Here is a 27,195-nt window from a genome sequence, read left to right as displayed (position 1 = left end):
AAGGTAGATAGTGGAGCAGATAGGTGGAGAGAAGACGGACAGGCCAAGGTGGCAGGGATGACGTCAGTAAAGGTGAGTACACTCCCCACTAGCCCCACCACCCCCGGCACTTTTCCCTGCAACCGCAGGAGGTGCTACACCTGCCCCTACACCTCCCCCCTCACCTCCATCCCAGGCCCCAAGAAAACCTTCCACATTAAACAGATGTTTACCTGCACATCCGCTAATGTGGTATGTTGTATCAGCTGTTCCTGATGTGGTCTCCTCTACATCGGGGAAACCAAGTGGAGACTCGGAGACCGCTTTGTGGAACACCTATGCTCGGTTCGTGACAAATGACAACATCAGCTTTTATCTCAGACTCCAGCATTAGCATTTCCTACTATCTCTCAATAGTACCAAACAGTTGCTTGCTGGCACCATTTCAAGGGCAAATAAAAGGGATAATAAATGATGGTCTCTCATGTCTCAGAAATGAATTAAAATGTCATGTGATCATGAACCACATCAGCAAGAATAAAATGGCCTCCAGCTCAAAATAATTCAATAAGACTGTAATGAATAACGACTAATGAGGGTCAAGCGTGCATCTGATTGATTGTTCACTCAGCTATTGGCTGACTGTCTTTTGTTGTTTGGATAATCTTTGAATGTTTGAGTAATTTAAATTTGGACGTTGTAGCCTAAGCTTGAAAACAGCTAAATGTTTATGCTCGCTACCTTTTATTTTAATTACTTTCCATTATTATTAGCTATTATTTAGTTAATAATTGAAATTTATGTTCCTTAAGTAAAACATAATTTTTGATGATTGCGTTTTGTTCCTTCGTCAAGCCTTCACTCCAGATTGAGAGAAATAGATACCATCTTCCAAGGTTATTCCAGGGAAAAAGCAATCACAGTATAACAATGTATGATTAAGGTTCTTTTTGTTCAAGGCAATCCATATGGTACACGTCTTTTTCTGAAGAAGGGTCCAGACCTGAAACGTCAGCTTTCCTGATCCTCTGATGCTGCCCGGTCTGCTGTGTTCATCCAGCTCTATACCTTGTTATCTCAGATTCTCCAGCATCGGCAGTTCCTACTATCTCAGAATAACCAGCTTTAGATACATAAAAGTGTACTAGCATTCTTTATGGCTGTCTTTTCTTTGCAGCAAGGAGATTAAATCAAACAAACATTTTCATCATCTCTCAGTTGATTGTTAAGAAAATGTGGTGTCATCCTTTGCAGAAGCACATTCAATGCTCGATTTGTTTAATAGATTGAAACAATAAATGGTACGAACGAAGTTTTATGTTCACATTTTTCAAAAATTACTTAAAAATGAAAATATTCAATTCCAGAATGCTGTAAAGTTGGATCTAGTAGATGAAATGGAATTTGTTAGATCAGAAATAAATAGTTTGCTTAATGAAAAACAAAAGAAATATTAATGAGAGACAAGTAGGTTTAGTTGGCTATAAAGTTAAAAGCAGTAATGGTCCTAACATTGTTTGTGGATTTTTTTGTTTCTGTTTTATTATTAATCTCTTGGAGATTATAGTAAACAATGTTTGAATTTCCAAACCACACATCAGAGGATTTTATTAGTACTTTGAAGCTTACATGATGAAGGAAACAATGCAAACCTGTTTCTAATTAAGTCATGAGGAAGGGCACAGGACTTGCTGATAGCTTATACATTGACACAGATCTTCCTGTGAGAATTTAATTGTTTTCAAGACAGAAGCAAAAATTTGAGCAGCTAATGTGGTCCATTAAAGGACTAGTGAGATGATGGTGATAGTGCACACTTGTGAGAAGCCCTTGCTGAGTATGGAGCTTGGCAAATGACTTGAGGAAGTCTCCAGTGTTTTGATAGCTGAGCATGCTATAAGTTCCCCTGAACTATATTATTTTTATTCTAATAATTGTTGAATGTATGTACTAAATATTGATTGTATTTGATCCTGATCTTGAACTAGGCTAGGGATTGCACACAGTTCTGGAAACAGCACAATGGATAGATTCTTCCTTATCCTGGATATAAATATTTATACAGTTTCAGTACAAACGTTAATCAAGTTAAACCAAACCATGATGTTCTATCTATACTTACTTTTACAAACACCCACTCCAGTAGAGCAGAGCTTCTACGCATGTCTCTTCAGGCATGAAAAAGGGGGCATTTAGCTTGCTCACCCTTTGTAGAATACACCTAATTTTCTGTTATCTGTTGTTCCATTCAGTGTCTTGGATGTTTTTCACACACTGCTCCTCATCCAGTTTAAATAGAACACATTACAGTGAAGCATGTCTCTCTCTTTCCTCAGCACTGGTCCTCGTACCCTGTAAAACAAAACCCCAGTCTTCCATACCACTCATTAAGACAGGCATTTAGTTCTCTGATCTATTGACCTTATGTCAATTTGCAAGTGGTTCAGAAAATAATACAGACACTTACCAGAGTTTCTGCTTACTAATTAGTACTTTTCAAATACAGTCAGCCAAACCTTATTTCTCTTTCTATCTTTGTCATTGGTTTTGTTAGGACTCTTGAGGCACAGTGGTAGTGTCCCTACCTCTGAGCAAGGAGGCTGAGGATCAGGTCCCACCTATTCCAAAAGTGTGTAATAACATCTTTGAACAGGCTTATTAACAACAGATGTCATTGATTCCTACTTGGATCATAACCTCATCCTTACTCAACACAATATCCTTAACCCTAGCAATAAAGGCAACTAAACCTCAGAACTCCCAGTCATAGTTGCCAAAATCAACATTTATGTCCTCCATTGTACTGTCCCCCAATACAACCATATTCCCTTTCACTCCCCTACATGAAAGACCACTTATTCCAAGATGCTTCATTTGTTCATCTACCCTGCTGACATTGCTGTTCTCAACACAGTTATCAAGAAGTTCATGCCAGTTGGCTATTTGGCTGGAATGTATAATGGATGACTAATCCAGTGACCTAGGTCTTTAACCGTATCCTTCACCATGTGTTCTTTGGCTGCTGCTAGAAGTATGGAAGTGTTAGTCGCAACAAAGGAAATTGACATGAATATGATGTTTATGTCTTTTCTGGCTTCATGTCTAGCCTTGTTCTGGCTAAATTGTTAAGATTTATTTCAAGGCAAATACTTCTTTAATTTGAAGTAATTCGTCCTCCTACAGAATGTGAATCATTGTCTGTCTTGGATCAATGATAGCACACTTGCCACTTAATTCAAATATTGTGAATTCAAGGTCGCTTGCAGTGACTCGAATGCGTACTTGCTAAGCATTGCATTGTTGGGGCAGTTGTCTTTCAGGTGGATGATTAACGTGAAGTCTTGTCTGTCTCAATTATCACAAAAAAGAATCCCAAGGCAATATTTTGAAGAAGAACAGGGGAATTTTGAACAATATTTACCACTCAACCAAAATGGAAAAAGTGATTTTATAGTCTTTTTATCTCATTGCTGGGACCTTGATGTGTGCAAATTGGTTGTTGGGTTTCCTGTGTTACAAAAGTGGCCACGCTGAAAAAGTATTCGCTGGCAGCAAAGCAAATTTCAAGTGACATGGCAAGGGGTGGAAAACATTGTGCACCAGTGGGCCGTTGGTATAACTTAAAATAATGCTATCCCATAATTCAGAGTTTGCCGGAGAAGTGCAAAGCTGTGCAAATTGGAGGGTGTTGAGAGGTGCAGCTAAAGTGAGAGACTTTGGAATACATGTCCACAGGCCCTTGAAAGTGGAAGGACAGGTGAATAAGATGGTAAAGAAAGCAAAAGGGATGCTTTCCTTCGTTGAGTGTGGTGTTGAATGAAAGAGTAGGGATATAACACTGGTTGGGGCCACAGCTGGAGGGTTGTGTATAGTTCTGGTCACACATAACAGTAAGAACATAACTGCTGTAGAGAGAGTACAGAGAAGATTTGCAAGAATGTTTCCAGATCTTGAAAATTGCAGGTATGAGGAAAGATTGGATAAGCTTGAGTTGTTTTCCTTAGAACAGAGGAAGCTAAGGAGTGAAAATTGAGGCATACAGAATAATGGAGGGGTCAGTTATAAGGAAGCACAGATTTAAGAAGTTTTTAAAAGGATTAGAGGGGCCATGAGGGAAAAGCTTTTCACCTAGAGTTTGATGAATGTTTGTAATTCATTGCCCAGTTTGGTGGTTGAGGTGGAAACCCTCAAACCATTTAAGAGGAACCTGAATCTGCACCTAAAGAGCTGTAACCTGCAAGGTTAGGGAGCAGAGGCTGTAAAGCCAGATTAGAATGGGCAGCTAGTGTATTCAACCAATTGAATCATGATGGACTGAATGGTCTCTTTCTGTAGTGTACCTTCTTATGGTTCTATAGTTCTACAGTTAATGGGCTGTCTATTCACTCACTTTGTTTAGTGGACCCATTGGTTAGTCCCAAGTAAAGGATCTGCAACTTCAGCAGCAACTACTAAATTTTATATTTATTGCAATCTGGAAGTCAATAGCATCACTTGTGATGTTCATCTATTCATTGCAAATGTACCAATTATATGACTAGGACTAGTCAAACAATTCTTTTTATTCAAAGACAAGACTATATACACACAACATTAGCACAGCTTCCTTATAGAGCCACTGAGTACAGAGCGATGAGGTGATGACATCACATTTTAACCAGAGGTGAGTAATGATTGAGAGCTGTCTGAAATGCCCCATTAAAGGTACATCTACTTCACATCACAACACTCGTGTGTGTGTGTGTGTGTGTGTGTGTGTGTGTGTGTGTGTGTGTGTATAAGGTGATAAACCAATGACTATATCAAGGACTAATCACTTGGACAAAGCACTTTTCTCTTCCACGGAGACAATAACATTTGCTGGTTTAACTATTTTGATGCAAGGGTAGTCTGTCTATAAAATTTATCAGTGACTATCACAAGGAAATGTTAAATATAAAAACATGACAGGAGAATGCTTTCTTAATGTAATTCAGAATTGTCAATGATAATCACTCTCAAAAAGATAAAGGTTGTTAAATTACTGGGGGCAAAAAGTAAATCATAGTTCTAGGCAAAGTCAGATCTATTTGTGTGGCAAATCTTTGAAAATTTCTCTCACAATACTACAAACAGATGAAACAAATAAAATGATGACATTTTCCAAAGGTGTAAAATTCAGAGGAAAATTCACCCCACATGCACTTATTCATATTGACCGGTGTAGATGGATGTACATTTTACAGCATTTGCTTGAAACTTTTCCACTAACTAGCATTTACTTGGTCACGTCATATCTGCCTCTTTTTCAGAGTTCATGACTGAATTTATCTACCTTCCTGTTTTATCATTACACGTAATGACAGTCTGATTTCTGAACAGTCCAGTGTGAAGGCAATAATCCGACTTTTCACGTGATTGACAGCTACCTTTTCAAACAGCCCCTCTCAATTTAGTTCATCATGACTTTCATTACTGATAAGACCATTAGGCTTTGAAGTCTTTCTAATCTGGAGTATCACTGACATTGCACCTGAGATATGGTTGTCAGAGTTGAATGAAAATAAGTACCACAAGAACTTCCTGAAATAGAGTCATTCTGTCTTCCCTTTTTGATGTTAAGGGCAGGCAGAAAAGCCAGCATTTTGTATTCTATAACTTGCCAATTACTTAATTGACACTCTGTGGGGAAATTTTGCCTTTGTGCAATCGTGTCGAAGGGTGATGTCAGCTGTAATATACATCTCTCCTGATTTTCATTTCCTTGTCCATTTGGATTGGATGAAGGCAACAGAAATTCATAGGAAGCTGTGACAGGGTACACCCGAGTTAGGCAGGTCATAGAGCAGTTGATAGAACAAGATGTTTGACGAGCTCCTCAATCTTCCTATCTGAGTAGGCTCAAACATCCCCTGGGCATTAACCATCTTTGTTGCGAATCGTAGTTGCTTTGAATCTGCATTAATGAACATCAAAACTACACACCCAATATTTATAACATTGTCTTTCTTGCAATGTAGAACCAACAATAGACCAAAATAACTAATGAAATACACGCATTTGTTTTTAATTCCAAATGCAATTTTATGTTGGAATTTTCTATCACCAAAGTCATTAACGTACTGGGGTCATCTCTTGGTCAACTAGTGTCTTTCTTAAAAGATTTGTGAAGTCTTCCCCAACATAGTTTCAGTAAAGCTGGTGAAAGGCTCTCATTCTTGAAGGAACTCTTCAGTTGTTTGTGGCTGGTGACTTCTAAGTATTTGAGCATCTGAGGGTCCAGCAGTAAACTGCAGCAAACACAGATTGCTGGAGCAACTCAGCAAGTCTGGCAAGAGTCTGATGCTGTCAGATTGGATCAGTTTCTTAAGCATTCTCTGTGTTTGTGTCAAATTTCCAGCATCTGGAGGATTGTAAGCTGTAGCACTTTGGTTATTGCTGATTAAGTTGGACCCGGCTGGTTTGCTACTGGTCGCTATGTTTGAATGGATGGTGAGGAAGGAACCACACTGATGTTCTGAGAAAGGGAAAGACATGCCCCATAGGCTGTGCCACTGTCACTTCAATGGCAAGCAAAGGCACTCAACAATAATGTGTAGGAAAACAGATTGCAGAGCATGGGTAACTTTTTGAAAACCTGTGGTTTTTTTTTTGTACCGTTGGTGGATCCATGGTGGAAATCTGTCTTGCCAAGGCTGATGTCTAGCTCTATAGTTTGAGCTGAGGGTCTTCATGACAGCTGTTGAGCTTCCACTATGAATATGGACTCTTATTGTGAAGACCTGGCTGCAGTTTTCTAAATTTGATTATGCGCTTCAAGGCAGACTACCGAGTGCTGATGCCCACACACAAACTGGAAGTGAATTGACCTGCACTCCTATCTATAATGGTAGCATAGCTTTGGCAGCATTTACAGCGCCTGATTTAACTACCAATGTTTTTATTGCTGGGTCCCTACAATACTTATGTTTGTCCTTCTCAGGGAGATGATTTTGCTTTCGACCAAGCTGACTCCTGAACTGTCCCTGCCAACTTGATGAGGTATTAATTGCCTGGATTGGATTTGTCTTGTTGTTTGCGGACAGGACATAGCAGGACAATTTTCCAGATTGTTGGGTCTGATACCTGTGTTATAGCTATATTGGAACAGCTCCCTATTCTAGAAGACATATCAGCACCAGGCAGGGATGTTATAATGTCCCATAACATTTGCTATGTCCTGTACCTTCAGCCATGTTTTAATATCATGTGTCACAAAAAAAAAAGCAGAAGACTGACATATGTTTTTGGGGAGCTCAAGAGGAGGCTGAGATGGATCACTCACTTGGTATTTGTGGTTGAAGATGGTCCTAAATATTTCAGCCTTTTCTTTTGTAATGAAGCGTTGGGTTGTCCCATTAAGGAGGATAGGGATTTTATTAAGTTTCCTCTGGTTGGTTGATTAATTGCCTACCACCAATCAAGGCTGTATATGCAGATTTTGGGCCTGATCCATTTGTTGTCGGATCACTTATCCTGCCTACCACATGATGCTTCTGCTGTTTTGCATTAGTTCTTGTATAATATCATACCTCACTGGTGTAACACACTGGAACTCACGTCTGACTATTCGAGGAGTCATGACACAAGTTAAAGATTTTATAAAAGTCAGCAAAATCCCCCAATTTTTCTGTATTATAGCAATGACCAGATTTCTATACTTAACAAGAATGACTGTTTATTACAAATGAAAAGATTCTAACTACACACAAACAATTATGAACAATTGACTTATAACTTTACTAATTAAAACTCTAACCCCCTTATAAATGCCCATCTACACGCACACACATGGACAGGCACAGAAAAAATGGGTGTTATGGGCAGAGGGAAAGACAGGCACAGCAGTTCAGAGGTCCCAGTCCACAAAACTTGCTGAGGTGATTCTTGTGCTGATCAGAACACTGCTTCCCACCCAGAAGCTGTTGGGCCCTCTGGAAGCCAATCACACAGTTGTTGGCAGGTGGAAGGCCTTTGGCATTGATAACTAGTCACTGGCCCACAGACCAATCAGCCTCTTGTTGCCAGCCAAAGCTCAATTCCCACACACCCTTTGGAACCAGATTTTCACTACTGCTTGATCAAGCAACTGTATAAAGTTCTTACAATGAGTGCCAGGTTTATTGTGCTTTTTTTTATTTTTGAAAGTGCAGCCATCCTTCAACAAACCTTGGTTTTTAAAACAGTTCTTCACCCTCTTCAGTCTACAATCAAAAATGCAGAAAAATAAAATGACAAGGTTTTAGAGTTATACCCTCACCAACTTAACACCTCATTTTTAGGTATGCCTGGCATTGCTCCTGATATGCTGTCCAGCATTTTTCATTTGTGTGGGTTACCCTGCAGAGAGAGAGGGAGAAAGAGACAGCAAACAGTTGAATGTACCTATAAAGGAAAGTGGGATTGCTACTTGGTTGTGAAGCTGTTAAGAGTGGGAGCAAGCAAGAGTTGATCAAAATATGGAGACATTGAATTGAAAGCAGGCAGGCAGAGTGTGCAGTGAGCAAAGATGGAATCATTGGAGAAGTTTGGTGCACAAACCAGCAAGCTTAAAAAGCTTGGTACTTATGACAGATTTAATGGAAGAAAGAAGAGGTGAGACAAAATAAGAAATGTGAGAAATACTCACCAGATCAGGAAGCATTTGTAGTGAAAGAAACAGAGTTAATGAGTTGAATCTTACCTCGGATAGGTAAAGGCTGATTCAGAAATTAAAATTTTAAAAATCGGAAGCAGAAGTCAAGCTTCCAAAGCTACCTAATTCTCATTTTAATACATTTAGGATGAGAAGTAGTTAACCAATTCATTTGGATATTGTGTTGAGGATTCATTCTTTCATTTTGACACACATTCAATTTTAATTTATGTTGACTGGTGAAAGGAGGTCAGGGAGGCTGAATCTACGAGGAATATACTTTTACAACATAACGTGATGGCCAGGAAGGGGAATGGCTCCTCCAGCCCCACCTTATGATCCATCTGATTCTGTACTATTGTATGCTTGTCAACCACCATCTACTTCCTCCCACTGCTGCATAAACCCAACTATCATTCTCTCCTAACTACCTGAGACCCCCTTTGGGTTTGGACTTGATTACGATTATCATTTCCTCCTTCCCCAATCATCAGTGATCACCAGCAGAATACCTGTTCCACAACCCCAAAATTTGAAACCTTAACCTGGGATTGCAAACCCGTCCACATATTGCAAATCTTAACCTGGGATTGCAGACCCTTCTACACATTGCAAATCTCCACCGCGAGTGGAATCTTATGCATGCCAGGACTGCTCATTGCGTGCATTTCCCACATGCTGTCCTTGTGTGGGATCTTGTATTTCAGACCTCCTTACCCAACATGCCTTTAGTCTGCAAACAAGATGCCGATGGGTGGGACTTGTGCAGGGAAAGAAATAGTCCTGACATTAAAAACAAAAAGGTATTTCATTCTTCTTTTGCTTTCCTGATCCGAAAACTGCAACCCACTCAACATGACAAGTCTGTCTGGGCTAGGAATCCAGACAAAATTTCAGGCCAGCAATGTTTCGCCAGAAGAAGTGAGTGCACAGTTGAATAAGAATAAGAAACAATGAGTTTGTATTTACAATGAGCAGTGGTACATTGTGGTCCTCTGTTGGGTGATGAACGATGTGAAGGAAGAAAGCGAAATGTTGCAAGTATTGGTGAGGAGGGTAAGGACTATTGCTGTGTATTGTTGATAAAGTTAGAGAAATAAACAGCTGTATGCATTCTTCTTACTCTTGAAAGGTCATCGCTGTGAAATCTGCCCTGCCCCAAGTAGTGTGGGTGACACATCTACAACTGCATTGTCAGCAATGTCTGATGGACATGGAGTAGTGGGATCTTCCTAGCACTTGCTGGAAGGACAACCTCTTGCTATTCCCAATCACTTCCTGAGTGTCCTATAGTGGGGCCTTTGAGGACCTGGGGGCTTGTCAGTGGCTCACATTAGTTCAGTTTTAGTCTAAATAAACCTGACTGAATAGACCACTGAAAATTGAGCTTCCGACTCAATGGGTTTCCCAGCAGCTGAGCGAATAATATAAGGAATGCTCCAGTGTGTCTAATGCGATCACTAGGCTATATATCTGAACAACAGCCAACAGGAGTTCAAACTGGGATCGATTATTCTGAACTATTCATTTGGAACAAGTAGTTGGAAGAAGCAAATAAAGGGGGGACATGCCAAATGGTTCTGAATTTAGTGGACACCTACACCTTCACCTCCAAGGAGACACTAAGAGGACTGAGCTTGTATTTTCTTAAATTTTGAAGATTGAGAGTTGATCTCATTGAAACTTACAAATCTCTTTAAGGGCTGGGCAGGGTGGATGCAGGAATGATTTTTGCCCCTGTTCTGGGTGTGTCGGGGGTGGGGAGTGGGCAGCGAGGAGGGGAGGAGGGTGCTGTAGAACAGCCTCTGAATAAGGAGCAAATCATGTAGGACTGAGATGAGTAGAAATTCCTTCACTTGGAGGATAGTGAATGTCTAGAAATCTCTGTCCCAGAGGGCGATGGAAGCTCAATCATTGAATAAATTTAAGACGGATTTCTAGATATGTAGACACTAATGATATCAAGGAATATGGACATTGTTTATGTAAATAGCTTTGAGATAGATGATCAGCTATTATCTAAAATGTTGGAGGAGGCTCAAGAGGCTGAATGGCCTTCTCCTGTTTCTATGTTTTTAGGTGATAGTTATTGGGCATTTAGAGTATTAATTATTACTGTGCAGTAGAAATTCCCGGATTTTATGACAAGAGACATATGCCTTTACGTAGCTATGACCATAATTGATTTCATTTATTATCGATTTCATTTATTATTGTCACATGTACCAGGATACAGTGAAAAGTATTGTTTTGTGTATTATCCAGCACATCATAGAACATTGTGCAGAATATAGTGTTACAGCTGCACAGAAGGTGAAGAGAAAGATCAACTCTAATATTTGAGAGGTCCGTTCAAAAGTCTGATGACAGTGGGGAAGAAGTTATTCTTACTTCCATCGGTACGTGCTTTTGTATGTAGAGAGAGAGTAAAACCAGCGTGGGAAGTATCTTTGCTTATGTTTACTGTTTTTAGGGGCTGCAGAAAGTATAGATGGAGTCAGTTGGTGGAAGTTTGGTTTGCTTGTTGGACTGGGCTACATTCATAACTCTGTGATTCCTTACAATCTTGGGCAGAGCAGTTTCCATAACAAATTGTGACATATAGGATAGGGTGCTTTCTATGGTGCATCTATAAACATTGCTAAGAATCCTTATGGACATGTTGAATTGCAAGCACCTTTGCTACAGAGAGCCTCAGTGTAAAGGATGGACATCTGATGATCTGATAGCTTTGCCTTCATCCCATCCTAAGTTTGGCCACAGGTGATTTGGTAATGAAAAAAGCCATTCAGTTGTGTTTGACAGCACTTTTGGACATTTTTAAAAAGTGGTAAGATTGAGGGCTCTTGTGGTGCAGTGGTAGTTCCTTACCTCTGAGCTGGATTCAAATTCTCTCTGTTCCAGATGTGTGTCATAACATATCTTCACAAATTGATTAAAAATATTGACATGGTAAGATTGAGTTTGCTCAGCTAACACCATGTAGACGACTATAGAGGGCACTGTAGCAAAGAGAATTAGTAAACTATTCCATCACTCAGCAGGTGGCCTAAGAGTAATCTTAATATCTTACCGATTCAGGAAATTTCTTTAAAATCTTAAGATTTGATTATGTACTCTGAACTAATAAGTATTTTGATGGCTAAGCATCTCTTCTGATTTTCTTACTAACATTTACAGAGTTTGTGTACTGAATAGGAATTGCAATCAGTGTTGAAATATAGCTCAGTATTGACATGAAGATGGGAGACAACAGTAGCATGAGAATCTCTCCTTAATACCAAGTGGTATATTTACAGACTTTTTGTACAGATTCGTTGATCAAATTAAGCCACACCTACTGTGACCTATCCTTAAGTTACCAGATCAAACCATTGCTATTAAGCATGTCTATTTAGGAGTGGAGGTTGGGATCAGGAAGGGATTGTGGCTTTTCAGGATTTGATTGCTCACCTTTTACAGAATACAGCTAACGTTCTTTCACCGAGTTCAACAGTGCAAAAATTACTGATTGTCCCGTTCCACACATTGTATCAGACATTGTCCGCACCATTCTCAACCTGCCTATCTACTCTCTGTGACATAGGATAATTATATTACTATAATTACATCACTGGAGCATTGGCTAATTTGTGGCCGTTGTCTGCATCACCATTACAGAGAATTTTGTGACAGTATATTTATCTAATGAGTGGCCCTGACTCTGAGTAGTTGAGATATTGTGCTGAATCTTACCATATTTTGGCAAAGTGTTATTCTCATCCAGTTTATTTTTTATGAGGCCCAGCAGGATTTCTTGCAAGGCTTTCCAAAACTGGCATCATTAACTACCTACTTTCTCCCATGGTGCTGCTCTTGTCTGATGCTTGCCCGATTCTCCCACTCACTGTAGCTGGAACTACTCGCCAGTGCACTGATATTTTGGAGTAGACTGGCATCCTTGGTGCTGGTGCTGTATTTGAAAAGCCTGGATAAGTACTGGCATTTTGGAGCTTCCCTGTATTGCTGCACATGGTTTGGCAGACGAGGAATTGGTGCCTCACTTTGCGACCAGAATGTCCTAGTGGACAGGGTCATGCAGAAGAGGGATGTTCTGTACCCTCAGGATCTCCAGAGGAGACCACACCACCAGACCCTACCAACCTGGTTCCAGGTTGATGTGGTCTCCCTGATTCTGAGGAATGCCCAGCAGTGCGGAATGGTGGTGAATGACCTCCTTCATTCCAGCCTAAGTGCTGCTATCTTCTCTCTGCTTTCACACACTCAATCTGTCTCTGCTGCTGCATCCACCATGCTCCATCACTCTCACTATTGCCTGCAGCTCCCTCCCTGACTCGCTCTCACCCACCCCAATCTCCTCCACACGACTGACCCTGTATGTCCTCTGCACTGCCTACTCATTGAATCAGGACAGCTCACCAGCTTTCCCCCATCTGCACCCACACTAACAGACTGTGCCACCCAATGTCATCCCAAACAATCTTTCCCTTTCTCTTGTTACAGGAGAAAACAGCCCACAGTCAGGCCAAGAGGGCCAGGATGCATGCCCGACATTCGGCTTCTCATCCCTTTAAAGGAGGGGTTCCTGATCTTCATTAGTGAACACTGGGTAGGTCCTACAAAGATGCAGAGGCATCCATGTCCCAACAACCAAGTAGAAGACCCATTGTTCATTGCAGTGCATCTCTCAGTGAGAGGGAAAGGAAGATGGCATTTTGAGGGCACATTGGTGGCACAGGTGATACTGGATTATAAGTGTTTGTAAATATATGTTCATTTCTCACTATCTCTGTGCCAGTCTCTGTGGCTGCATTTAAACATTGAAGGTATTGAAGCCTTTGGTCCTTATCCCTAGACGATGTTCCATGGATCAAGGTGTGAAGTGAATAGCTGCTGCCCCATGAGCACGCAATGGGTCAATCACAGGTAACTAAACTTTGACAACCAAACTCCATCTCTCTAGGGACACAGACATTACTATTGCATCACAGACACTAGTGGAGTTCAGCCATTAGCCAGCATGAAATTTTTGGGAGTGTTTGGGTCAGGGAATTGGACTGCACACAGGAATGCTGAGCTTGCAAATATGTTGCACCCTTCACTATGTATATGTGTGTATTTCCTGGTGTTGCCATTTGAAGCCATGGCTTGCAAAGCCCTCACACATGGATGGCAGTATCTACCAGGCTCACTCCAGGGATGGTCCCAGAATTTTCATTTTCATAGCGCACTTATGATTTATAGGACAATGGAACCCAGCAGCGGCTGCTCCTCGGACTGTGAGTTCGGGATCCGCCTCGCTGTGCAGATCAATGCTCAAACATCGACCTCTCCTTCCTCCTATATGATCCTGTGAAACCCATAAGTAAGTGACTCCTCATTCCCAACTAACCCATCTATCGGAGACTGTCCACCTTTCCTCCCAGCCGCAGGCATATGAGGTAAACATGCCAAGTCTGGTAATTCATTGTCCTCTATTGGTGGCAGCCCTTCCGGCAACCCTTCCTGCATGACCTCTTATGCTCTCATGCTCTCATGCTGTATCCTCCATCCCTCCCCTTATATATTTCTATGCCCTTTACTATTGTAATCCTCTCTGCATCCCAGCATTCCACCTCCACTCCTCAGCTTTAAGTTCCCCAGCCTCTCTCCTGTAGCACCGGCCCCGATAATCCCCTCCCCACTTGACATTTAGTGGACGGACCCCTCAGACTGACTAATAAAGGCAAGCATACCAAACGCCACCTTCAGTACACTGTCTATCTGCAACTCCACTTTCAAGGAGCTATGAACTTTCGCCCCCAGATCTCTTTGTTCGGCAATGTTCCCTAGGACAATACCATTAAGTGTGTAAGTCCTGCCTTGATTTGCCTTTCCAAAATGCAACACCTCACATTTATCTAAATTAAGTCCCATCTGCCGTGCCTCGGCCCATCGGTCCATCTGATCAAGGTCCCGTCGTACTCTGAGATAACCTTCTTCCCTGTCCACTACAGATGTTTGGCCAGACCTCATATGGACAATTCTGTTGAGTTTTGGACAGCAAACCTTAGGAAAAATAAGTAGGCCTTTTTGGAAGAGGTCCACTGCAAATTTACCAGATGATACCAAAGTTTAAAGAGTTAAATTCTGGGGAAAGGCTCCTTAATGTGGCTGCTATTCCCTTGAATATAGCAGGTTAAAGGCTAAGCTAACTGAAGGTTCAAATGAAGGCAGGATTCGAAAGGTTAGATGCAACAAGATTATTTCCTTTGGTGGATGAATTCAGAACATGAAGGCATAATCTTTAAAATAGACAATTGGCAGTTTAGCAATGGGAAGCTTTGGGGGATGTCAATTGCTCATCTTTTATGAAGCACATTTGATTTTCTACCACAGAAATAATTGGAGGAAAAAATCAGGAAGGTTCAACAAAGAACAGGCAGTGTGCATCCCAGATTATAGCCCAAATGCTGCAGAAGAAAATCTACTCCCAGTTGTGATGCAGCTTGTTGCCAACTAATCTGCTAGGAATTGCTTTATTTTTACTTGCGTTAATGTGCATTTGGGTATTGAACCGGAGTGCTGTCAACACTTAATAAAAGACAAACGACATGAGTCAACACCTTTGTGAAGATTGGAAAAGAGAGAAATAAAACCGCTAAAGGAAATTGAATTAAACTGGTTCATATTTCTAAATAAAATAACCTGAACTGTCAAATCCCTACGAATTAACTTTAGGGTGTCAAAACAATATAGCCGTTCTTCTGAAGTTTGAAGAACAAATATGTAGCTTTCTGTGCTAGCAGGGAGACGGTAGATTTAAGTGGGAGATTTAGAACAAATTTTTTACAGTTATTTCTGAAAAATGACTGGATCAAAACTTGTCAAATTAATTTAGAAATTATTACCAAGGAATTTGTTTTGATGTTCCTTTAAGTTCACAAGTTTGACCATTTTTAACTTTTTGAGGCAATCATGAACTCTTTTCAACTTCTAATGTCATGGCCATGTGTAATCTGAATTAGACGGTGACTCACTGAGATCACAAAACTGTAGGCAATGCGCTTTGTTCTCTTCTATGGCTATATTATGTTCAGATTCAAGGACTGAAGAAGATGAATGTGGAAAAATGACTTGGAGGTTGCAAACTGACAATACTACTAGGAGCTACAATTTTTTTCTTTGCAATTATTGTAATCTAGTATAAAATGATTTTTTTAGGTTCAGAAATACTGCCTCTAATTCCAAGGAGAGATCATTTGAATCACCAGTGATTCTGGTGGTGATCTGAGTTTTTATAATGACCAGTTTGTATATTGGGGCATGCATTTAAGGTGAGAGGGGGTAAGTTCAAAGCAGATGTGAGGGGCAAAATTTTTAACACGAGTGTGGAGGAGTATGGAATGTGCTGCCAGGGGTGGTGGTGGAGGCAGATACTAAAGGGGCATTTAAGGGACTTTTAGATAAGCACATGAATATGCAAGGATTGGATGGATATGCACCAAGGGCTGGCAGAAGGGATTAGTTTAATTTGGCATCATGTTCGGCACAATGTAGTGGGCCAAAGGCCACATATCTGTGCCCTCTCTATGTTCTGTGACTTCTAATGCAACTTCTGCCTCTTACAAGGCAGGTGATGGACAGAGTAGGAATGGGGATGCTCAAAGCAGGGACTCCCTGCTCTTATTCCTCAAATGGGACCTGGTGTTTGATTAGCAGCCAGCAAGCCAAAAGGCAAGAACTACTTGCTTCTGCAGAGACATATTTATGGCCCTTTGGATGAATGGTCTGGATACTTGGACTCATTATTTTGTTTAAGTTACATTGAAACTTTGGCAGGGTCAGTGCGGAGATGGGTGCAATGTCCTGGGCAGGCACAACCTGACTCCCGTCGTGGAGTAAGTGAGCATTACAAATATGACTATACTTGTTTGTCAATTCACAAACTCTGCAAAATCTTAGAACATCGGCAGACAAAATTCCAGATAACTGCTGGAATCACAAACAGTTAAGTTTTAAAATTGTTTCCATGTGGGTATCATATTTTGGCAAAAGTAAACACAAGTTTATCTAATGAATAGGTTAGTAATAATGCAGATTTTTTTTCATAGTGTGGTATCTGATGGAATCTACGTTAAGTTAGACTTGACCATGCAGATTATTTTCTTAAAACTTTTGTGTGTCACTTTCTAAATGCAAGCATGTTCTAATGCTGTGTGGGATACAGGGCATTTGTAACACAAAGTTCAGGGTAAACAACCATGTATCTCCTTATACAGTCAGTTTGCCATGCTGTGAAATCGACTGAGAAAGCAATGTGAAATACAGTGGGTCAAATGAAGGCCAGAAAGTGAAATAAACAGACGGAAATAAAAATATGAATGATGAAGGGCAAAAAAATAAAGGGACAGAAGAGATGAGATAGAAAAGAAATACATGCAAAATTTTAATTCATTTTGTAACTCAAATGACAATAAAAAAAACTAAAGGAATGAAATGTCACATTTATAACAGTTAATATTCAGCATAGAAGGATTGATTAAAGGAGTTGAAATGACTGGTTTTAATTTTCTCTGACGAGTTTAATTTTTATCTATTGTGCAAGCACACTGCTCAATACATCTCAGTGGTGAGGCAGAGAGTAAGAAGCTGTATTTATAAAGCTAGCGGTGGAGCAGCACAAATTGAAAATCAACATCGGATATTATGTTTAATCAAGCCTCTGCCCTTTGTCTGAACTTGCTGCATAATTTACATATAAATACTGTCTTGCAACAAAATCACACAATTGTTTTCACTGCTCAATGTCTCATATTTGCTGACAGTTACTGACTGATCAGATGATCTTACGTTGGGATGTGGTTTTTTTAAAAAGTTGTTGAAATTACTTTTAACAACTAGAGCACAATATTCCATTAATGATAATTGGGTGCAAAATGATCAAAACATTATCTACCCTGACATTTTATCAGTCAGAATTTGGATTGAAAGTTACTGTATGCAAGTATTAGCATACAAAATCAGTGTATGGAATTCCCTTTTCTGTTACATTTAAAAAAAACACAAACGTGGTTGTTTTAAAATAGGTTGACACTACTTAAAATAGAGGGCAAAGTAACTTTGTGTGAATATATTGAGCATTTTCTATTTCAGAGCCTTAACGGACTGAACGTGAGGCTTTTACTGTTGTTATTTTCTAACGTAAGTGCTGGTAGTTATAGTTTAGTCCAATGCATTGGTGGTACCTGTGGTTAATAACTAGCTCACAAAGACATTTTCCTGAGGATTTATGCAATATAGCATCTGAAGTTGTAAGTTTTGCAGAGTAAAGCAATCAAGTTTCACTATTTGGTGTACGAGCTGTTTGTTTTTGTAAAGATAAATAAAAATATTAATCTCCCTTTTATGTCACTATTTCTGTGCTTGCGTCAATTATACTTAAGGGGATATCAATAGGGTGCTGTTCCCCACAGCACTGACAAGACAATGCAATCATATAACACAGGTGACCCCAAAGCCTTACTGTCACAGCTACGTGCTCAATTTTTTTAATTTGATAGTCAAAAACATCTTGGTATTTAAAATAACCTGAGTTAATTAAAACAATGAAAGCAGAAGTCATGCCAAACTGCAAATGGAGCTACATGAAGTGTTGAAAAGAAATTATCCTGAAGTTGGCAGATAATTGAAGGCGATTAATTTGAAGTGATCTCCCTTTGTCTCCAGAGCTTTGCTTTAATTAAACCAAGATGAAATAGAGTGTTCATCTCAGATTATAGGGAGCTTTGCCTGCCTATAAAACCAAACGCAGATCACAGCCCCATGTGGATATTTTGGAACAGTTCCAAGAAAGTGAGTTTACTTTCATAAAATTAGTTATGGTGGGAAACAGCCAGTACAGTGCATGTGCGAGAAGTTTGGCTGAGCCCCTGAATTGTGAGTTGGAGAAAAGGGGAATTTATTGATAATCTTGTAGATGCTTATTGTGTTGATTGCAATGAATATTGCAATCGATGTTCCTTCCTCAAGTATGAATAGGCTACCCACACACAGTGAAAAGGTCACTCATCCACAAAAACACAAGAGCCAAGAGAGAGGTTGCCAAAAATGATCCATGCATAACATAAATCTCTGCTGATGATCCCTCTGGTGAAGAAGTAAAAGTCAACAGTAAGCATGCTTTGTGTTGGCGTAGCCATTTCTGCTGGGCCCCTCAGGTGAGATTAAAAGCTGCAGGTGAGTACTGCAGAATCATCTGGGATGCAGCATGTGAAGCAATTGTATAGCCACAGTCCCTTTTTATTTGTGTCTAAGCTTCATGCAGTTAATGTCTTCGAGGAGGAGATGTCACTGATAAAATCCAGGCCATTAGATGGTTTATCTGTGGGATCAACAGATATGGTCACAGATCAAAGTTCTGTTTCCCTAAGAAATGGACATGGCTTCTTTCTCTTTCAAATAAAGTGTACTCTGTGGTCAGCTGCACACAAAGGCATCATGACTATTAGATAATGGGCACTGCTATATATTTTGATATTACAGCGGTCAGGCACTGGTTGAAATTTTACAGAAATGGCAAATGGTCTGCAGCTGGGACCGAAAGCAAAAGGCAACGTCATTAGTGCCACAGTGCATGGAACCCAGGAGGGCACAGACCTGGCCTAGTGAGAAGACAGGCAGCTTATATCACTGTCTATAGTTTTCTATTGTTTTCTAATGTGGGTCCTTCTCAGTGCATGCCCAGTCCAGACTTCTAGCTTACTGTTAAACAACTTTTATTAATACACTATACATGATGGTAAGGCTACAGAGCAACATGCTCTGTGACATTTGGAGTCCAGCTTCGTAGCAGAACTCTAACCTATGACCACTGAGGTCACAGGGACATAACAGCTTAACTCCGTGACACATCTCCATATCCATTAAACCTTATCTCTACCGTGGTTGCTGTAGCTGTGAGGCGAGGCCATCTCACTGTTTGAAGAGTGTTAAATGGGGTTTACAGATGCAAGGACCAGGCAGCATTCCTTGTAATGATGGTGGTGGTGGTGGTGGTGGTCTCAATGCACAGACAGTGTTGTTGCTGCTGAATTAGCCATTGCCATTGGAATAGGGATAGGTTCTCCATGGGCTATATAGTGATCAAACAGAAAGACCCTCTAACATCCCCACCCATTTGAAGGTGATCAGAACAATCTCCCCCAAGGAAGGAAGTGGTCTGTAATTGGCCACTTTAAATGCTCACTCGGGTTCCAGATTTGCAGTTGAGCTGCCATTCTTTCTGCTTCTGGAAAATGGTATGGTTATACAAAGATGTGGATATGTCCCTGATGCCTTTCTGTGCCTTCTCAGCAGCCTTCTTCTCTTCCCTGCTTGGTACCAAAGATCTGATAAAAATCTGCCCCGGTGACTGAGTACAAACTCCTCCTATTCCTGAATAGCTCGTGGAAAAGCAGCACTTTAGCCCATCTACAATACTGTATACCCGGGAGACGATGGCCTACTGGTATTGTCACAGGACAGTTAAGCCAGAGACCCAGATTATGGTCTGGGGACCTGGGTTTGAATCCTGCCATGGCAGGATGGTGGAATTTGAATTCAATAAATATGTGGAATTTGAATTCAATAAATATGTGGAATTAAGAGTCTAACGGCGACCATGAATCCATTGTCGATTGTCGGAAAAAACCCATCTGGTTCACTAATGTCCTTTAGGGAAGGAAACTGCCTTCCTTCCCTGGTTTGGCCTAGATGTGGTTCCAGACCCACAGCAATGTGGTTGACTCTTAAGTGCCCTCTGGGCAATTAGGGACAGGCAATAAACACTGCCTAGCCAGTAATGCCTTCATCCCATGAATGAATAAAGGATACCAAGGGAAACCTGCTACACAGAGAAAGCTGTGCTTCATCACCAACTGACCATTGAGTTCATTTAGAAATTGCTCACTGTAACTTTGGTGAAAAGCCCATAAATGCTGAAAGGCTTTCAGACTCTAGTGGGTGACTCAGTCACAGAATTCAGTATTAGTTTTTTAATGATATCCTATTAGCTATTAGCAAGATTACCTATTAGCTCCAAATCAGCTGATAGAAATTTAATGCTTTGCTGTAGGAGGCCAGCAATGGTTTACTTCCAATTTATACCCACTCTGTGTCAGTCCCTTGTCAGTGGTGGTGTCTCACAGCGTTGATGCTGACATGTACTTCAGAAATTGTCTTTTCTTCTCTTTGCAGTCAATTTATTTTACTGATCACAAAATATTCAATGTGTAAAAAACAGTTACTAATATCATGACTACAGTTCACTAGGTATAATACATTTTTGCAATTAACATAAAAATAGCATCAAAAAGTCATTTTATAACTTGACTCTCCACTGATTGCAAATTTCTATGATGTGTGTATAGGTCAATTATTGTTAAAGCTACTTCCTCAAAGAAGTATCACCAATAATAAGAAAAATCTGAATCACTTTGAAATTGGTGACATAAACCATAATTTCTGTATCAAGGTGATAATGATACTGCATGCCTTTGATGCAGACAGCCCATTATGACTGGCCAGCACTGATGCTGAATTGGTTCATTTGGGAAGAAAGCTGTCTGAATCCTATGGTCACCTCACTATTCTGCAGTTTTAATAGACTCGGAGTTTGGAATTGGATGTTATTGTTAAATATAACCCAAAGTGATCTGAATTATCATTCCTTGTAAAAGAGTACATGCGAATAAGAAGATAATTCTTTTCCATTTGCCTCAGGCTGCTTTGTGTGATATCTTCCTTCTAAACCTCTGAAGCACTTGGGGCTTAACATCTAAGCAACATTCTCCACAGAAAAAATGCAAGTTCCTAAAAAAGAATCAAGGATGTCAATAACTGCAGCAAGCAGTGATTCTTATCATCAAAACATTTGGAGAAAATGAGATTTGACATTTTTTACACTCTATGTAACAACACCCCATTTTTAACAAAAGTACCGTGAATGGGAATATGCTGCCTATTACAACTTAATTATATTGATCTATTGTATACAATAAAATGCAACATCACTTTTATAATTTTATTCTGACATTCTTAATTTTTAAATTATATAATGTGATTAAAAATTTATTGAACATATTGCAATTTTCACATTAACATTCTGGATCTGGATAGAAAATTTTATTTCCACACAGCTCTCATGACAATCTTACATCTATCTGTCAGGAATATAGCAATAACCATTCAGTCTTTCAAGCCTGCTGTATCATTCAATTAAAAAAGTCTGATTTTAAAAAAAAAATCCTATAAAAGATCAGGAATATTTCTTTGGGTCCACAAGGAAAGTTTGGTGCTCCTTCGTTGATGAGAGTGGTTACTTTGTGTTGAAGACCACTGCGACGCCATACTGCTCAATCATTACAGGTGCTCAGCTGCTTCCTACTGACCTCCTGGGCGCTTTACTTGACGGTTGGCAAGAAAGCTTGGTTTTGCTGCTTTTGGTTCCAAGTGATGACTGTGGCACAAATTTATAGTTATAAAAACAGAAAGTACTGAAGAAACTCAGCAGCTATGGCAGCATCTGTGGGAGGAGAAACCAGGTTTCGAAGACTAGTCATACCAGACTCAACGTTAACTCTGCCTCTCTCTCCACAGAAGGTGCCAAATCTGTTGAATTTCTCTAGCATTTCCTGTTTTTATTTCTGATTTCCAATATCTGCAGTATTTTGCTGGAAAGCTTCCAGTCAGTTGACTTTGTCCGCATATTGTGTGACATTCACAATGTGGAGAGCCTGTTTGTCCTCTGGTTGGAAATTGTTCCACTGTGGGTCTTGACTCGAGCCTGTCTTGTGTGAACTTTATATATCGGCTTACATTTATGCAGGTCTTTGGAATGTTCCTTGTTGCTGTCACTGTACTGTTATGCGTGCCTTCTGTTTGGTCGTTCCCTGTTGTAGCCACTGGGTGTGTCTTTGGAACTAGATTTCTTGCACAGATGTGTCCAGTGCCTTTTATTCAGCATGCCTTGCACAGATAGTGGGATGCAGCACAGCTCTGTAGTGGATGAGGTACATTGCATTTTCCACATAGCCAAAATGTGAAAATCAAGCAAGCTACAGTGTCAATATTGTTTGCTGCACCTCGTGCTTACAGGTTCTGTTATCTGTTTGAAAATAGCTTAATATTTTCTGCTGTTTGCTGTCAGTGAATCAGTGCTGTGACCTTTTTTTTTCCAAAAGCTCCTTTTGGATTGCTTTAGCAGGTGTTGAAGCAATTACCAACTCCATATTCTGTTTCAAAATTCAGCCTCTAAAAAATCATATTTGCCACCCTTACCATGCCATCCACAGACATATTGATCTGTTGACACCTGTGCCTTTTGCTTGTAGGACATCAATTCTAAGTGATGAATTGTAAAGTCGATTCCTACATGCAGCTGATTTTGTAGGACTTTTCATGTCTTCATAATATCTGTCTGCTCTTCTTCAGATAACCCCGAGGTACTGACTCTATGTAATTACTCATTACCAATAGCTATCAGCATGTTCATGGCGTGTTTAATCAGAGCTGCAATCGCTTGGCCTATGAAACTTAAGGTTTCTTTGTTTAAAATGTTTGAACTCAGATAAGAGTTGGGCTGAAGGGCCTGTTTCCACATTTTAGGGAATCAATGAAATATGAAATAGATCTATCACCTTCCAAATCACAGTGGAGATTTAATATCTATGCTTCTGCTGTTCTTCTGTCTTTTCAATTCATATTTAAATTTGTGCACTCCTTCCACACTTTCACCACTGTATTCAGTGTTCCTTTCCATTTTCTGGTCTGGAAATTGCTTTAGGAGTTATTGAATTGACTTTGCACATATTCCGCATGTAGCCCACATTTATTTACATTGATTGAATTTTGGCCTGCATTCTCTAAGTTCAGTGCAGCGCTGAGTCCTGGTGGCCTTTCAAGTTTTAAATAGCCTGAAGTTAGAGTAACTTTGAATTACCTCACTGTCTGCGTGGAAATGACTGGCTTGGAAGTACCCATTGTTTATGAATATATATAAGTTTCTGCTTTTTTTTGTATTCTGGGGACTCCTGGCTTGCTGTTATGTTTTGTGTGGCTTCTCCCCTGTCCTTCAAATTTGTAAGGCTGATGTCTTCTTTGTTGCTTTGCTTTAAAGAATCCCAGCTACATACCATTAGTTATATGTTTGTGCTGTCTAAATATATAACAAATAAGGTATGTAAATTTCCTTATTTGAAGATCTCTGGTGAGTTTATTTACAGTGAAACTAATATCTATATATAGTACGGAACAATCTTTAGACATAGTATGTGCCTAGAGTGCTACAGTGCACACAGCCTGCTGTTTGAAGTCATGTGATAACATGTAGGTACTTTGCTTATTTGCATGTTGAGATCTAAAAGGGTTATCACACCTAACTTGATAACCCACCACCACTTACACACCTGCAGAGCAATCTTTTCTTTAATGTCCAATTTCTATCCTCTTATGCCTTGACCATCCTCCCATCACCCCTACCTTCCAGCCTTTCACAGACTTACCTCGTGTTCTTTCATCTGCTCCCCATTCAGTGTTTCAGATGTAGTGTAATTGACCTGAAATGCCAACTCGGTTTCCCTTTCCACAGCACTCTAACACACTGTAAAATCACTGGGGGTGTACCTACATCTATCGACCACAGCAATTTGAGAAGACAGCTCATCAATACATTCTCAAGGGAAATTATGGATGGGCAAACCATGCTGACCCAGACAGTGTTACCCACTTCCCCATGGACAATTTAAAAATAGATCCCTTTGTTACTATTACTAGTGGCTACTTGCCAGTGTTAATGCAATTTCAACCACTGTTTTCTTTGTTCCATTTTGAAGTTTGCCTCTTATTCCAATCCTTCCTGTCTCAGTGTTTATCTTGTTGGCATAGTGTCAAAAAACTTGCTTAAATACTAGGGGATGTCGTTTTCCAAATGAAGTCTATTTTCTCAAAGAACTGAAGTAACGTTATCAGCTGTTAGACTAACTTTCTGTTCAATTCATGCTGACTCTCTCTATTCAAATATATATTTAACTCCTCTTCCTTGTAATGCTTTATCCTTGCTCCTCTAATGTTCTCTGTGTTATCCAATGCACATTTTAAAATATTAGTACTATGTTAGCTACTTGCTCAGTTCTATTTGTAAAAATGTTTTCATATGTCTCCAGCTATGATAAAAAGTAATAATGCCTTACTGGGTGAGTAAGTTACCTGCTTGAAGAGGTACATCCCACTAAATTGTTTTGCTAATTGTACTTTCTTTGGCCTGTAGAGCATGACTACTTCTGGCTGCACAGAAATTTTCCTGCCTCCCTGGAATTGTCCCCTACACCCAAAGTAATATCCCACTCATGCAACAATTGTGGATCTACTCGATGTCAAATGACAATCTGTGGCTACACCTGATCAGAACATGACCAATATTATAGTAAGGCCAACTATGAAGACAGTTCAGGCTTTTTACCAGTGATGTTGGGTGTTCTCCTCCGTAACATTGCCCACCTCTGTCCTGATGTGCGCCAGATATGAAAGTGGATTTCATTGTGTCAGAGAGGTCTACAGCATTGAAACAGGCCCTTTGGCCCAACTTGCCCATACCACCCAATTTTCACAATTTAAACTAGTCCAATTTGCCTGTGTTTGATCCATATCCATTTCAGTCAGTCTAAATAGTTCCTTGCCACATTACTTAAGGTTAAGAGTTGAACATGTCATTGTAATGTAATTTGTACGTAATGATGTAATATTGTTTTGTAATACTAGCTATTAGAGGTCAAATATCGGGGAAATACATGATTGTAAAATATCTAAAACCTGCTCAGTATGTTATAACTAACCAAAGTCTCATCTTTTGTTTACCTCAGCTCTGGTAACTCTTGGCGGAGTCAGTGTGTATATTGGATATTCTGCTGTAGCATTTAAACAAGCTGTTTGTCTTTCTGGAAAGAAGATTCTGGAAGATATTAACATCAGGTTTGGATGGTCTTTAGCTCTGGCATGGATCTCATTCATCGCTGAGGTCTTTACAGGTGTCACATTCATAATAGCTGCCAAAATGACAAGTATGAGAAGGAGACAGGAAGAAGCAACGTGAAGCTAACATGCTTTCTAGGAAAGTTATGGTGAAACAAAGACAATTATGTTAAGTCTTTGTAAATTACATTGAAATGGAAATAATGGAAATGTTTCAATACGTTCAGAGCTGCTCAAATATGCATATCTCACAAAGTTAATATTTAACAGGCTCTTGATGCTACAAATGTGATCTTAAATATTAGTGGTTGAAACACTTAATGAAAACAGTCTCCTCTTAGTCACTGTTAGTTTAAGTTGCTTAACTGTTAGTAAAGACAAAATATCTCAATGTAACTTTCACAGATATTGTAACGAAGAAATACTAAGAGTGGTTTGTGCGTGATGACTGTGTCAGTATTGTTTAGCAATGCAGCAAGAGCTCTCAGAATTACAGGTCAAGTGGCAAGGTCTTCTGTCTTTGCAGCAAAATATATTTCATGTTTAACTTAATTTCTGCTGTCTAGAATTACATTAAATGTTGCCGATTAGCCTTGAGTAAACTAATACCTGTTCCCAAAACGTGAATGGGCTAATTACATGTTCTACCAGGAGCTGTGCACACAGGGAACATTGGTTAACCAATAACGTCACAATAATGCACAACTGTTTTGAAAGCTCATTCCCTTTGAGTACAAATTTTAAGCAGCCACAGCAAGTTGCAGGACTGCAAAATTAACTGTTAAACCTTTGGCTACAGAATTTTGGAGGGAAATGAAAATTTAATTGTAATTGAGATATTGTTGGGAAAAGAGTTGAATCATTCTTTTTGTAGCTAATGTTAATGTTCTTTATAATATATAGCTTATTCCTGTTTTGTGCAATGAACTTTTGTTCTTTTGTTTAAGAGCTTTGGCAGCCCATGTGAAAGATACCAGTCTGGATGATTAGCATGCACTACGTATTCCAAGCTCAGCTAGACAGTGATGAGGAACCTATAATTGATCTCAGCTTTTAATGTAGAGTGATGTCAACAGTGTGGGTTCAAGTGCCTTGAAGGTTGAGGTTACCATCAAGATCCCACCTTCTCAACCTCACCAGTTGCCTGAGGCATGTGACCCTTGGGGTTCAAATGCCACTGAATGAGCAATAATGTGACAAAAATTGCCAAAAGAAAAATATTTTATGTATGTAAATTTGGCATTCGTATTCTTCTTCCCTCCTGAAGGCATTAGTGCTTCGTATGAAGGTAGTTCCAAATGTACCCGTTACAATTCAGCATCTAGCCCAAATCTTCGTTATTTATGTATTAGCCTTGTTAGTGAATGTTGCCTGACAATTCACCAAGAAAAATCACAAACAAAAACATAAATAGCTAGAGAAACTCAGTAGGTCTGGCATATTCTGTGGCGAGAAAGCAGTGTTAATATTTCGGGTCCAGTGACCGCTCTTCAGAACTGGTTATAGCTAGGAAAAGATTGGTACATAGGCTGAAGATGGGGCGTGGAGGGCAAGGAGAAGGCATAAATGATAGGTGG

At 39.8% G+C, this 27,195-nt stretch overlaps 1 protein-coding gene across 2 annotated transcripts in view; it reads left to right on the top strand.

Annotated features, from left to right (window-relative positions):
• LOC109930641 (transmembrane protein 114) overlaps positions 1-25,856 on the top strand; it is an 83,502-nt gene extending 57,646 nt beyond the window's left edge. For both annotated transcript variants that reach the window (XM_020530090.2, XM_020530089.2), the window contains one exon: positions 25,510-25,856. In XM_020530090.2, coding sequence (XP_020385679.1) covers positions 25,510-25,739 — 230 coding nt within the window. In that variant the 3' untranslated portion in view covers positions 25,740-25,856. The remainder of the gene's footprint in view (positions 1-25,509) is intronic.
• Positions 25,857-27,195: the final 1,339 nt, after the last annotated feature.

Source organism: Rhincodon typus, chromosome 21 (assembly GCF_021869965.1).
Source record: "Rhincodon typus isolate 14 chromosome 21, sRhiTyp1.1, whole genome shotgun sequence".
NCBI classification, from domain to species: Eukaryota; Metazoa; Chordata; class Chondrichthyes; order Orectolobiformes; family Rhincodontidae; genus Rhincodon; species Rhincodon typus.
This window is presented reverse-complemented; position numbering and strand designations above follow the sequence as displayed.